A 15,979-nucleotide genomic window follows, 5' to 3' on the forward strand; every position below is an offset into this window, starting at 1 on the left:
ATTATTTTATGTTGAAAATAAAATAATAAGCTTTCTACACACTTAGGGAAAATTCACTTAACTTGACCAGACTATAATCTAACCTTATCAGTAGAACTACACATAAAAACCAAAAACTAATTTACTTTTAATTAACTGCCTCAAAATCTGGTAAAATAACAAAAACATTCTCTTCCCTGTATAATCCATGAATCAACTACCTCTACCGGAGTGACAGAACAAATCCTGTAACTTCTTAGAATCTTTTCTACCTCTAGGATATCAGAGTAATTTCTTTCTCAGAAACTATCTATGAAGCCAATGTGAGAGACTATTAATAGCTTCCAGAAATTTTTTCATCATATACTTTCCTATGCTGATAGGTTATGAGTCATATAATTTACCACTGAGCTACTCTTATGTTCCAGAGATTCCTGAAAGATTATTTACATCTATCATCAGCTCTATAGTATCTATAAGTCTACCCAACAATGCTTTTAATTCTTTTGGGCTTCTAAAACCCCCACACTGGCAGACTGCCAGATCTAAGCAAAGAAATAATCAACTTGGTAATAGATAATTCTTGAGTAATACCACAGAGGGGCTTGATTGCTTAGTGAACAGACTTATAGAGGAACTTTGTTCTGCCATGGAGAAATCTTTATTCTATCCACGTAAGTTATCTGAACTCACCAAAAGATCCTACAATTCATAAATTTAAAAGTACCTCATAATAATTTAAACATTATGCACTAACACAATCTTAAAATACAAAATAATAAGATTAAAAAGTGCTCACTCAAGTTACTCGGAATTAACCGTTAGCAAACAATTCTTTTAACATTATAAAACCATAAGGGTCTGAGTTTTCAAAATCAAGAAGATAAATCAATGAATCAACTTCTAGAGCTGAAAGGCTCCCATGTTTCCTCATAAAACTTCTAAAGAGAGAATCAACTTTAAGAGGCATATTTCTTTGTAGGTATCAGAAAACATGATTAATTACAGGTAGAAAGTAGAGCAGTGAGCTTCCCAGTTGCCAGGATATGCCTACCTAGGGTTTTCAAAAGCAGGGTTGTGTGAAGCAGCATGACCAGGGGAGCCACATACTGCAGCGCGATGACGCAGAGGTAATAGAAGACTCGAGCGACCTGGAACGACAGCATTCGTAAAGTTTCTAACACAGCTGACGTGTTATGGACGAGTTAAACTTTCATATCAAACTGAATCATCAAACTGAATCGCTTAAAAGATAAATAATCCTTCCATGGGAAGAAAGCTAACTGGAAATAAATTTGTACTTCATTATAAATGCCCCCAAACTGACTTCAGAAAGGCTCTGTTTGAAGGTTCCTTAAAATACGAAAAAAGCATTAAATCCCTTAAAAATACTTAAGTGATTAATACAAATTGGAGAAACAAAATCACTGAAATTCAAATGGCAGATATTCACTTATTTCAAATATAAAACAAAATGCTAAAATCTCTGAAGACAAGACACCTAAAATATCAAAGTAAATAACAATAAATCATAAATAAACCCCTCATAAATAAAATTATTAATCCCTATTTACATTAGACTGAAGTAAAATTCAAAGTATGAAAATACATGAAAGGTAAAACATAAAAAGTTATCTGAATCTTGATAGATTCAAGATGAAATTCAAGAGTAAAAAACAAGAGGACCTGACACCACCTTTCTTTAAAAAGACTTGATCGGGTTGTGGGTCTAGTCCATTACAACGGTGGATGGATTCCTAGCACCTTCCTTCTCTGGAATCTCCATTAAGTTAAAATTTATGTTCCACATTCAAGTACTTGGATTAATGTTAAAAGGAATACATTTAGTCACTAAAACTAGTATTCCCTATTCTTTAAGTCACAAAAGCTATACAATATACTGTGATCAGTGATTTCAGATCAGTTAGGGGAGTCCCATTTAGCAAACGTAGATATACCACAGCTTTGTAACCCAAACTGCATGATACTTAAGGCAGGAAGGGGAACTGAGACCCTTTCTTCACCTAACACCAAAATCAGATTAATGTCTCTGACATCTGTCAGTTTAAGATTATTCTATCTGTTCATAATAAGAATATCATGGAATGAAACTACTACTGAAGGAAACCAAACACTTTTATTTTTGTGCATGTGGTACTAGTTGCTTCAGTCACGTCCGATCCTTTGCAACCCCATAACTGCAGCCTGCCAGGCTCCTCTGTTCATGGGATTCTCCAGGAAAGAACACTGGAGTGGGCTGCCATGCCCTCCTCTAGCGGATCGTCCCGACTCAGGTTTGAACCCGGATCTCCTGCATTGGCAGGTGGGTTCTTTACCGCTAGCGCCGTCAGTATTTGCTATTTTTCATTTTGACAACAGTGTAAAACTTACCATTTTCTGAAGCTCAACTGTGCTTATTCGCCCTGCTTCTTTCTTCATTTGATCCACACATTTCTGGGCTAAGTTTAAGTAAGCTTGCAGGTGACTACGCATCATGGCCAACCGCAAAGCACATAGCAGGATTATTAACCAGAGTCGCAGAGTATCGAAGGTAGCTTCTGTCATTCTACAGATCAAAAAGTTGATATGGTGCTCTCAAAGACCAAAAAATGCTGGCATGCTAGTTTTATGTGTTAATGTTCATTGGATAAGATGTTTAATACAAGGAAATCTAGACTTAGTTACAAATGAAGACATGATAAGTGTCCCATTCTATCTGAGACTTACAGGATACTTTCACTTGCATAACAAATGCATGAAGTACCAGAATAAGAAACAAAGAAGTACCAGATAAGTCAAAAAGAAAAAAAGGACAGCAATACTTGGGATTCCTTTCTCTATCCATCCTCCCAGCGTGGGGGTAGGGGAATGACTAAGCAAAAAGGGAAGCTGGGAGTTCTTAAACGGGAGACCACAAGAAAGAAGGAAGGAAACCCCAGGAGCTTGCCCATGAACTATCAAGTTAACAACCCATCTGTTTCTGGCTACAGTTTTGTTTGATCACATAAACACCTGAGTAGGATCTTTCAACTCTGCTCAATTCCTGACTGGGATCAAGAATTCTGATATAATACAATAAAATCAAATGTTCTTTAAAGGACTTTGGAAAGAAGAGGTAAATTCTGATGTCCTTTAGGGGTTTAACATTTATAAAAGACCATGGTTTCGGCTTTGATAAAAGATAACATTGTAATTTGAAGATAATGCTTACATGTGCCTGACTCTATTCAAATTTCTAGTACATATCAGGTAGTTAAATATATGACTGCTGAAATGTGTCTAGTGATCTGCCAGACAGGATGTGGAACTTAAAAGGGTCTCCCCCAAATTCTTAAAGACTATGAGGGTAGACTGGATGGCTATAAAGAAGAATGAGTGGGAAAAGATGTAAAACCAACACTTTGTTCCAAAATAGGCTCTATTATGACCCCCTTCTGTCCAGTGTAAGCACCTAGGAAAGGGACTAAAACTACAAGACAGAACTAGCTGCCTGTGGAAATAAAGCTGAAAACCAGCACAGGAAAATAGGAAAGGAGGAGAAGATGGGAAAGGACACAGTTCTGGTTGAACTATTTATGAAGTGGAGGTGATAGAGGGATGGAACAAAGGCTTTATTATGCATGCTGTTTTCTGGTTTCCTTTTTACAAGGCCATGAGAAATGCAGGTTGGTTAGGAAGCACAGAGGCAAACTTTTATCAATACACTTGCATTATAATGAACAGTAAGATTAAAGCATCAGTCATGTGAGAATGGGAGTACACAAAGATTTAGGACCAGCCGCGGCCTTGAACCCTTCCAGGGCCTGCAGACAACACTGCTCCCTGGTGTGGGGCAACCAGGGGGCTTGGGCGGTAGAGTTCTGAAGACAGCTAGTATATACACTTTGAGGATGCCAGGTAATAGAAATGAAGGGAATGCTACGAGGCAGTGAATCAAAAAATATCTGCCCTGTTTACGAGGAGTTCAGGATTTAGGTAACAGTCCTACTAATAGCTATCTAATTAGTACCTCTAATTCAGACTGCTTACTTAACTTCATAAGGATTTGGTAAATTGATATGATGGTGTATCTCAGGAAGGAGTATGAGCTGGGGCAAAATATGCAGGTAAAGAAAAGGCAGAAGAAATTTCTCCAAATTCTTGAAGCCATTCTAGGTTTCACTGTACATGTTCTCTTTTGGTTTTCTTAAGAGGTTATAAGCACACATGGACTCTGCCTGCATTTCACTTTTTGATGCCCAAGCAGAACACATGGATGGATGAATTTAAATACATTTCTGGGTTGAAACTACATTCTAACCATTTTTGCTTCTCACTACAAATAAAGGCCTTTGACCAACCATTTACTCCATGTGAAAGACAAAAGGACCTGGGTTAATGGGCAGCCATTCTTTCTCAATCTACCACATGGGCTTTGGATTTTAAACAAAAATCAAAAACCACTGCTGTCTAATCACTTAATATAATGATCTAACAAATAAAAAAGGAATAAAATGGAGCATAGATAAGACCATAATTTTGTTTCCATCATTTACCAAGCAAGAATACTGGAGTGGGTTGCCATTCCCTTCTCCAAGGGATTTTCCTGACCAAGGGATCAAACCTGGGTCATCCGCATTGCACTGCAAGCAGATTCTCTACCTTAGTCTAGAACCCTACGATCCTTAGGATTTACTTTTAAATACTCAGAGTGAACCTGTCAAGTTGAAATTACCATTAAAGCTTACTTATGTGGGGAAAAAATATTATGACTTCAAAGTATACTTTCTTAGTTCAATAAGGTTAAGTGTTAAAAAAAAAAAAAAAAAATCATGGTCATCACTGATTCTACACTTACTCCAACACAAATCTGTACCAGGATCTAAAAGAAATATATAATGTAAAATGCATACTGTGGAATCAATGACTAGTCAAGTTTTTCTATTTTAATTTTGATAAGGCAAAGCAGTGGAAGGAACATTTATTAAGCACTTACTTCTAGCCAGTTGCATTACATGTATTCTTTAATTCCAATGATAACCTTGTGAGGTAGATACTATTATCTTCATTTTCCAGATGGGGAAACAGAGGGTCAGTGAAGTTAAATAATCTCCCTCAAATGACAGTTTTAGTGAGGATCAGAACTGGGGTTTGAACCAGTTCTGCCTGAATCTTTTTATTACTCTAATATAGTTCCATAAGGCTAATGGGTTAACATATCAAGTATAGTTACTAACGCCTTTTAACAAACTGTTAGTTTCCTTCTTCTGTTAAAGTACAGCTGTCTAATTGAGGAATAGGACCTACTATTAGATAACAATGTTAAGGCTGTATTTTTAATTTTGATAGGTATGACAACACTGTCATGTAGACGAATATCTTTATTTTTTAGAGAGGCATACTGAAGTTCTTAGGGGTAAAAATGTTATGCTTCTGATTTACTTGAAAAGATACTTTATAAAAAAATAAAACAAAAAACAGTGAATGTGGAAAATATTAATAACTCTTAACGGGCTGAATATATGAACTTCCATTTATAAAATTTTTCCTCTATAATCTTCACAATTAAGGAAAAATAACAGAAATGTACAAAGTGTCTTAAAAACAAGCGCAAACAAAAAAAAATCTCAGATATCAACTGGACATCAAGTGAAAAAGCACAAAAACTTACAACTGTACAAGAGAATATAAGTGCAGAGTAATAAGAATTCACAGCCATTATTGAAGATCACAAAAAGTTTAAATGATGACCTGTAATTTCCATTTTATGATACATTTTTAAATATTTCTATTAATGTTTTAAAAAGTCTTAATATTATAATTAAAAACATGAACATAGTAAAAAACATTTTAGGAAAGTTTTGATTACATAATGAAATAAAAATTAGCCCCCAAATACCCATACTTACAAAGGAACACTTTCTTTACCCAGTGGTGGGTTCATAATGTAGTCTTTGGTGATGGGTTTTACCCAGAGCAGAACCATAAACAGAGGTGCCAAGAAGTTGATATGAAGTAATGTTCTGAAAGTATGTAAGAAATAAACATAAAAATCCAGAAGCAAAATACACTAATAAACTACAGAAACTTGGGACTTAAAAAATGAAGGTAGGAACTTATTTTCAGTATTCTATATTAAGGTATTGTTGCCACCATTATTTTATATTAATCATTATCACTCAACACTGATTTGAGCCCTTATAAAAACACCTCATAATTTTTAATGTTTCAGATGAGAATGTTTAGATTGAGGAAAGTTAAATGATTTGCACATGGTAATATTACAGGTAAGAAAGAGATCAAGCACTAAAATCTAAATCTGTTCACTCCCATTCTAGTGTTCTTTAACAATCTCCTACTGTATCCCCGATTTAATACACCGGTACTTAAAAGATTCTCTAAACAATCAATGAATCCAATGAATTTTCAGGATAGGAGTCATCTTTTGATATTTTTCAGTCCAGCAGACATAAAGTGGCTTCTGATTACTTACAAGTAAGAGACCTATTACAAGGTCCAAAATACCAGACAGGATAGGGCAGGTGGAAGCCACTGCATCAACTTATAAATGAGGAACCTTTCAATATGTAATGATCATGTAAAATGTTTTAATTAATTGTTAAAATCATAAATGATTCACATTTGTATTTCTTCTTGAAGAATTATGAACATATCTGAAATGAATTTCCCTATCCTACACAAACCAGGAGAAATTCACATTACTCCTACAAGACTATAATATACCCAATACAGCAAAAGGTTTCAGGTGTGAGATGTAATGTCATTGTTAACTGTTGCCCCAAGTCTGTACCCTACAGAGACAGATGACTGATAAAGACTGTCCTTGTTTCAGAAAGACGTTCTTCCGACTATTTTATTACCATGTTCTGTATTCATTACAAACCATGCAAGGAAGGAGGGTTTAAAATACACACACACACACTTTAAAATACCACTACAATGCACGTGATAGTGATTTCTGTGAGTAAACGGCTGGATCAGGAAACCATGAAGACCTCCCTGACCAGGGAGAGGAGGAACTCTGGTTCTAAGCTCTGGCCCTAAAGCAAGTACTGCTGCCTGGCCATGGGGGTGAGCAGAAGGCAGCTCTTTGTGCCACTCTGCGGCTCTCACTACAAAACTAGCGTGCCACACCCTGGATCTGGGCAGAGTGCTACAACACAATGTGTGTGTGTGTGTGTGTGAGGGGGCCGTTTGTAACACACGGAAAATAAAACTCCAGATTCCCAAAGGGAAAAATCGTAAGAAGCTACATTTTTCTGAGAAGGAAAAGAAAATGTGCCCCCCCCACCCTGCAACCAACCCTCAGTGTCTCCAATCCCAAACTACCACTAAATGCTTTAAATGTTTTTATAAAGTGATTCTTTCATCCCACAGCCTGGGTAAACCATCGGGTGCGGGGGAAGAAAGCAGCAGTATTAGGTATGCAGTGTTGCTAGGGAACACTCTAGTATCAAGGAGCAGCCCACAGCGGTTTCAGTAGCTGCTGAAGGGCTCCCCTCCACCCACCCTTTCAGCTTATTTAAATCATAACACTGGGGTTAGTGGACTGAAGTGTGTGTGTGTAGAGAGGAGGGGGAGAACCAGGTTTTGTTTTAAAAGAAGCCATTAGAGAGACGGATGGAGGGAGAAAAGCAGGATGTAGCCAAGAGCATGTTGAGTAAAAGGAGCGGAAAAAAGAGGAATGAAGGAGTGTGTACTAGGAGGTGAGAATAAGTAAACACACACAAAGCACATGCAGGAAAAAAGGGAGGAGAGGAAAAACACAGAAATATTTTCAAAATTAAAATAAAGGAAAATGACAGAGGTAGGAGAGAGAAGAGTGTGAAAAGACAGAGAATCAGCATCATTAAGTGTAGGTTTTTAAAGAGCAGAAATGTTAGGAAATATGACTATTCAGAGAAACTTAATGACTATAAATACATATGTCAAAATGGAATATTCTCAACTTGTGCTTCTACTGCAAAACAAAAAGAGGACTTGGAAACTTGAATCTGGATAAGAAATGAAGAAGATAAAAATCTGTTCCTCTGCCAAGGTGTCTACACCAAGAAAAGAATCTCTGACAATCACAAAGAATATAGTAAGTGGGCTCTGACTTATATGTAGAGATTCAAATACAATTTCTCTATAGTAAATTATAATTTAACACTATACAGTATTAGTAATCCCAAAGTAAAATAAGCTTACATATAAGTCAGTAATATAAGGAAAACAAACATTTCTTATGTACACAAATTTCAAAACATTTAAAAATAAAATGCTTTAAATAAAAAATCAAATTAAATCAAATCATTTACATAAAATTTAAATAGGTATTTATAGCTTGAAAATTCTAATTTAAAGAAATTCCCATAGATCCTCAGATCAGTGGTAGAAATTACGATATCATAAACATTGAACTCTGAGTTCAAAAGAACATAAATATTGATATTTCCATTTTAACAGGAAAAAAAGATATTTAATAATTAGTGTTTTTTCTTACACAGGACTTAAAGTTTAGAAAAGAATGGAAGAAACTTGCTTATAGTAGAAAGAGGAAGCAGTGTGACATCAAATGGTTATTAATTTTCAATACAATAATTTATTATTTCATTACAATAATATACCTTCATTAAGATGGAAAACATATATTTATCTGCATGTGCTTATGTACATTTTCCGCTTACTGTGTAATTTTTTCTGTTGCCAAATTCAGGGCATCCAGATGCATTTGAGCCAGCCGTAATCCAGGAAATGTCAAAAAAGCCCCAATGAGTGAACAGAAAATAGCCAGGAAAAATTTGAAAGTAAGTTTTGAAACAGGACCCCTAAAATTAAAATTTTTAAAAAAGCTTGTAAGTTTTTGAAGTGAACCTTCTAGAAGTTTCTTTTCTTCTAATTAATTACTTTATAAAACACAATAATACAAGTAATACAAAGTAAACTCTTACAGAAAGATAGCTCTTATTCTACCACTATCTATAAGGGATTTGGTGAATTATGAACGTAATCAGATATCTCTTAGGCAACAGTTTTAACAATCATAACTACATATTCAACAAAAAATAACATGTGACTCATGAATTTCATTTACTGTCTGAGGGAAGAGGAATTAAGTTAAATAACAGCAAATTCAAACCAGAATTCTATAAAAGATACTAAGTTTATACAAATGTAAAAAATATGAGGAGGGATATTGCTAAAACAGACAGTCCTACTTAAAAAATAACTCTTTTCACTGATTAAAGACAAAGAACTACTTACAGTAAGTGCTATTTTACTAAAAATGGAAACATTTAACTTGAATAATACTTAATTAAAAAAAAACTTACTGAGATTCTAAACCTTGCTTTTCAAGAAACTGCATCGCACTGTCTGAAAAATTTGTAAACCCTGTAGGGGGAAAAAAATTTACTCTTATCATAGGAGTAAAATACAGAATCTTTCTTTGGAAATAAAATGCTAGAGTATCTTAAATTCTGAAGTGACAAGACTAGCTCTTTCATGTGCTAATTAGTATGTCATAATGCAATAAATTTAGTTATTAGGAGAAATAGCCTTTGAAAACATCCCTTTGATATCTGTACATTCCATATAATTTGCATTAAAATCTGCATCTTTATCTATGTGAGTAAACATTAGCATTAGAAATAATTATTTAAGTTTAAGGAAAAAATGAGGAAGGGAGAGCATTTTTGGAAAAAGGTAGGAAAAACTTAGCTAAAAAAAAAGATCTTAAGAATAATAAATGTTAATTATTTAGAACATTTCAAAATATAAACCTAATTTTAAGAACCTGTAAGATATTAAATTATTACCTGTTTCAAGTCCAAATTCCAGATAGTTTTCTGTTACAATCAAGACAGCCATTGCTTTCACAAAGAAAAAAAATCCAAAGGTAACACAGACTGATCTTTCACCACCATCTTCTACTTTAAAATAGTGTGTAGTTAATGAAAATAGAACTTTGCTGCAAAAGGAAAAGTTCAGGAAAAACAACAAATAACTTTGTGGAAGTTAAACACAACCATCTTTACAGGACCTGAACTCCAATAAAATTTGACTACAACATTCATTTTGATTCTACAATATTTCTCTACAAGGTCCCTTTTGGAAGGAAGTGAAAAACTAATGAAAATCTGAATAGTCTTTCAGAAAATAGGACATAAAAACAAAGCAAATCTAAGAGAAGTTTATAACATTTTAAAATTAATAAAAAATGCACAAATACATACTACACTGTAATTAGGAAAAGAATGTATTTCCAGTTTCTCTAACTCAAATTCATTAGGTTATTACAATAATTTTACGAAATAGTGGGTGATACGAAAAGCATTGAGCTTTTTATTGGGCGTGATTGTCAAGTAGTTTATATTTAGAATTAAACACTCATCACAGGAATCATCTGTAAATCATCCACTAATTTAAACTTTGAAAATTACAACAAGTTTTTGTAACAGTCATTGGTAAGCTTTGGTACAAAAACTGAACATCTGGGATCACCATTTCACACTATGATGAAACAAAAAACAGGTCTTTGTTGAGTACTCAAAATCAACCAAAGACTCAACATGCTCACCTCTTTTAAAACATTTAAATTTTATATGAAAATACTAAATATTTTACCCGAACCCCCTCTTAATAATTAATCAAATCAAGATCAATCAGTGGAGGATCCATAGCTAGAATCCAGATTTCTGTTATATCAAATTGTTCTCCTGGAAAGCATAAACCCACCCAACAAAATAAGTTGTTTGGCCAAAAAATTTAGAAAGGCAACTTTTACGTAAATTATATGTCAAACATGGAAAATAATAACAGCTGTCATTTAGTACTTGCCAAGCGCCAAGCACTAGCAATTATTTCATTTCATCCTTCCATCAGCCAACTATTATCACTACTTTCCGGATTTAAAAAAATTGTGGCACAGACAGGTTCAGACGTCTCAGGTGGTGTCAGTGTAAAGAACCCGCCTGCCAATGCAGGAGACATAAGAGACAAGGGTTTGATCCCTGGGTCGGGAAGATTCCCTGGAAGAGGGCGTGGGAATCCATTCTAGTATTGTTTTTTGTTTTTTTTAACACCAAAAACATTTTGTATTGGTGTACAGCAGTTAACCCCAATTAATTATAGCATTATTACAAATAAACAATGTTGTGATAGTTTAAGGTGAACAGTGAAGGGACTCAGCCATACATACACATGTATCCATCTCCCTCCCATCCAGGCTGGCACTTAACACTGAGCAGAGTTCCATGTGTTATACCATAGGTTTTTGCTGGTTATCTATTTTAAATATAGCAGTGTGTATGCTACCTTTCCAAAGTCCTTAACTATGTCCTCACCCCAGCAACCATGAATTTGTTTTCTAAGTCCATGAGTCTGTTTTGTAAGTCAGTTCATTTGTATAATTTCTTTTTAGATTCCACATATAAAGGATGTCATATGATATTTCTCCTTCTCTGTCTTACTTCACTCAGTATGACACTCTCTAGGTCCATCCGTGTTGCTGCAAATGGCCTTATTTCATTCTTTTTAAGAGCTGAGTAATATTCCTCTGTGTGTGTGTGTGTGTGTGTGTGTGTGTGTGTGTGTTTACACACTACATCTTCTTCAGAACTACAACAAAAAATCTCAAAATCTGTATGGAGACAAAGAAGACCTTGAATAGTCAAAGCAATCTTGAAAAGGAAAACAGAGCTGGAGCAATCAGGCTCCCTGACTTCAGACTACAAAGCTACAACCATCAAAACAGTATGGTACTGGCACAAAAATAGAAATATGGGTCAATGGAACAGGATAGAACACCCAGAAATAAGCCCATGCACCAAAACAACCAACTAATCTATGACAAAGGAGGCAAGACTATACAAATGTGGGAAAGACAGTCTCTTCAACAAATGGTGCTGAGAAAACGGGACAGCCACATGTAAAAGAATGAAATTAAAACATTCCTAACTCCATACACAAAAATAAGCTCAAAATAGATTAAAGACCTAAACATTAGTTGGGCACTATAAAACTATTAGAGGAAAACATAGGCAGAACACTCTCAGACATAAATTACAGCAAAATCTTTTTTAATCCATCTTCCAGAATAATGGAAATAAAAGCAAAAATAAACAAATAGGACCTACTTAAACTGAAAAGCTTTTGCACAGCAAAGGAAACAATAAACAAAACAAAAAGACAACACACAGATTGGTAGAAAATATTTGCAAATGATGTGACTGATAAGGGATTAGCTTCGTGATCTTGGGCAAGTGCGTGCATGCATGCAAAGTCACATCAGTCAGGTCCTACTCTTTGTGATCCCATGGACAGAGGAATGGATAAAGAAGATGTGGTATATATATCCACTCCAGTATTCTTGCCTAGAGAATCTCATGGACAGAGGTGCCTGGTGGGCTACAGTCCATGGGGTCACAAAGAGTCAGACATGACTGATGTAACTGCATATGTATGCACGCATGCACACACTTGACCAAGATCATATAGCTAGATTAAAGGCAGCTGGGATTTAAATCTAGGTTGTCTGGATCCAGAGTACATTCAGTTAACGATTTTGTATACTGTGTCTATGGAAATGCTTACAGCACCTAAGGTACAGGACAGTTAAGCAATAACACATGAAATCATTTTAAAAACAGAGCTGCCTTGGCAGCAGTAAATGGTTTGTTCAAACATTCTCATAGTCAGAAGAATTCTTTTTTTTTTTCTTCCCGCCCCTAGAAGAATTCTTATTCAGGAACAGATAAGCAAAGATAAGGACCCTTGCCCTTCCACTTTATAAGGAAGCTGTCCTTTGATTCCTATTCAAAATATGCTAATGTAGTTACTACCCATTCTCTATTAGGATCCTACCTAGGATACTGGATATAAATGTAAATAGAGTCCCAGCTGCTCTAGCTATGGGCATCTACCCTAAGTAAGCCAACTTGAAGGTAATAAAGACAGGTGATTTTTTTGATCTTCCAAATGCAAGTTGAAATAAATCTCTGCTAGAATGTAAACTTCTATCAATAATTCTTGTCTCTTGTTCACTGATCAGATGGAGCACCAAAAAGTGACTGGCACATAGTAGGTACATCAGTTACTTCAGTTCAGTTCAGTTGCTCAGTCATGTCCGACTCTTTGTGAACCCATGAATCGCAGCACGCCAGGCCTCCCTGTCCATCACCAACTCCCAGAGTTTATTCCAACTCATGTCCATTGAGTCAGTGATGCCATACAACCATCTCATCTTCTGTCATCCCATTCTCCTCCCACCTTCAATCTTTCCCAGCATCAGGGTCTTTTCCAATGAGTCAGCTCTTCACATCAGGTGGCCAAAGTATTGGAGTTTCAGCTTCAACATCAGTCCTTCCAATGAAGAGTCAGGATTGATTTCCTTTAGGATTGACTGGTTGGATCTCCTTGCAGTTCAAGGGACTCTCAAGAGTCTTCTCTAATACCACAGTTCAAAAGCATCAATTCTTCTTGGCTCAGCTTTCTTTATCGACCAACTCTCATATCCATACATGACTACTGGAAAAACCATAGGCTTGACTAGACGGACCTTTGTTGGCAAAGTAATGTCTCTGCTTTTTAATAGGCTGTCTAGGTTGGCCATAACTTCTCTTCCAAGGAGTAAGTGTCTTTTAATTTCATGGCTGCAGTCACCATCTGCAGTGATTTTGGAGCCCCCCAAAATAAAGTAGGTACCTAAACAATAACAAATTTTGCCATAGAAATAATGTTTTACCTGGAAATCTAGGTAAGCTGAAACAGTATAAATTCTATGCTTTAATGGTAAACAGACCTTTAAATTGGAGATATCCAGGGTTCAAACACTTGACCATTTTACATATATATAACCTGAGTTATGGTGAACATAAGAATGTAAGAACAATAATTACCATTATTACAGCTCTTAGAGGGCTTCCCTGGTGGCTCAGACAGCAAAGAATCCACCTGCAATGCAGGAGACCTGGGTTCAATCCCTGGGTTGGGACGATCCCCTGGAGGAGGGTATGGTAACCCACTCCAATATTCTTGTCTGGAGAATCCCCATGGATAGAGGCACCTGGAGGGCTATAGTCTACAGGGTCACAAAGAGTCGGACACGACTGAGCAACGAAGCACACAGCACAGGGAACATTTCATCCAAGGATGGACATGCTAAAGGACAGAAAAGGTAAGGAACTAACAGAAGCAAAGGAGATTAAGAAGAGGTGGCAATAATACAAAGAACTATACTAAAAAGGTCTTAATGACCCAGATAACCACCATGTGGCCACTCATCTAGGACATTCTGGAGTGTGAAGTCAAAGTGGGCTTTAGGAAGCATTACTACGAAAAAAGCTAGTGGAGGTGACAGAATTCCAACTGAGCTATTCAAAATCCTAAAAGATGATAATGTTAACGTGCTGCACTCAGTATGTCAGCATATTTGGAAAACCCAGCAGTGGCCACAGGACTGGAAAAGGTCAGTTTTCATCCCAATCCCAAAGAAGGGCAATGTCAAAGAATGCTCAAACTACCGCACAATTGTGCTCACAAGATGCTAGCAATCCAGTCTCAACACTTAGTGGCAAACAGATGGAAAAAAAGTGAAAACAGTGACAGATTTTATTCTCTTGGGCTCCAAAATCACTGCAGATTGTGAATGCAGTCACGAAGCAGAGACATCACTTTGCCTACAAAGGTCTGCACAATGAAATTTATGGTTTTTCTAATAGTCATGTGCAGATGTGAGAGTTGGCTGAATGCAAAAGAATTGATGCTAGCGAACTGTGGTAATGTAGAAGACTTGAGAGTTCCTTGCACTGCAAGAAGATCAAAACCAGTCAATCCCAAAGGAAATCAACCCTGAATATTCACTGGAAGGACTGGTGCTGAAGCTGAAGCTCCACTACTCTGGCCACCTGATGTGAAGAGCCAACTAACTGGAAAAGACCCTATGCTGGGAGAGATTGAGGACAAGAGAAGGGGGCGACAGAGGATGAGACGGTTGGATGGCATCACTGACTCAATGGACATGAGTTTCAGCAAACCCTGGGAGAAATTGAAGGACAGAAGGGTCTGGTGTGCTGTGTAGTCCATGGGTCGCAAAGAGTCAGACACAACTGAGAGATTGAACAACGACAACAATAAAGACCAACAACTCTCTGGCATAATATACTCAAAGTGAAAAACAGTAAAGAAAAAGTTTTACTCTAAGATCTGTTTTCATCGGTGGTAATAACAAAAATGTAAATTATTTACCACTTGGGGTTATAAATTTAAAGGATGTTCTAAATTAAAAGGCTTAGGCTTTGTATTCTTAAGGCTTATTTAGAAGACAGTTCCCCCTTTTAAATGTCAAAAAAAAAAAAAAATGAAGTACAAGCATAGCTCACTTTTATCCATCTAGTCCTGGGGCAGTCAGCCCTTTAGAAGTGTGTGATGGGAAGTACCTCTAATACCACCCTAGTCACTTTTCAGGCAGTATTATCCCCCTTCCCAACTTTCACTGTTCACACCTCGGTTAATTCCACTCTAGCTAATCTTCCTTTCACATGAACCTCTCTTAACTTTCTCTCAGATACCATGACTCAAGATAAACACTTGAATTTATTTTCCTAACTACTTATTAGCAAAAGCATTATTTTCTTGGAGAAATAACGTGGTCGTATGTGCTAGTTACAGATCAAATCGACTTTCATGGGGTAATCTGGGAGGAAATGCCTTTTTAGCATTATTTTTCTTAAAAGATTATTTTATTTCCAAGCATTTCAGAATACAATCTACATGCAAGTTGAAGGTACCATCTAAAAACTGCTGTCTTAGCAATTTATCTGAACTCTTTTTTGGCTGTACCACATGGCATGTGGAACTTTCTGTACCAGGGACTGAACTCGCACCCTCTGCAGTGAAAGTGCAGAGTCTAAGCTACTGCAACCAAGTAGCCCTTATTTCAACTTTTTAATATATTTCCTTACAAACTATTACAAAGATATTAGTTATAGTGCTACATTCTATGAAGTACCTGATTTCC

At 36.2% G+C, this 15,979-nt stretch overlaps 1 protein-coding gene across 8 annotated transcripts in view; it reads right to left on the reverse strand.

Moving 5' to 3' along the window:
• The window catches only part of TMEM161B (transmembrane protein 161B), a 72,085-nt gene that overhangs the window by 1,419 nt on the left and 54,687 nt on the right, over positions 1-15,979 (reverse strand). For 7 of the 8 annotated variants that reach the window (XM_061151971.1, XM_061151975.1, XM_061151974.1 and 4 more), the window contains 6 exons: positions 9,780-9,931; positions 9,294-9,354; positions 8,649-8,789; positions 5,868-5,981; positions 2,371-2,545; positions 1,034-1,130 (listed from right to left, as the gene is read on the reverse strand). In XM_061151971.1, the coding sequence (XP_061007954.1) occupies positions 1,034-1,130; positions 2,371-2,545; positions 5,868-5,981; positions 8,649-8,789; positions 9,294-9,354; positions 9,780-9,931 (740 nt within the window). The remainder of the gene's footprint in view (positions 1-1,033; positions 1,131-2,370; positions 2,546-5,867; positions 5,982-8,648; positions 8,790-9,293; positions 9,355-9,779; positions 9,932-15,979) is intronic. The other variant, XM_061151979.1, reaches the window with a different exon arrangement.

The sequence above is a fragment of the Dama dama genome, chromosome 9 (genome assembly GCF_033118175.1).
Source record: "Dama dama isolate Ldn47 chromosome 9, ASM3311817v1, whole genome shotgun sequence".
Lineage (NCBI taxonomy): Eukaryota > Metazoa > Chordata > Mammalia > Artiodactyla > Cervidae > Dama > Dama dama.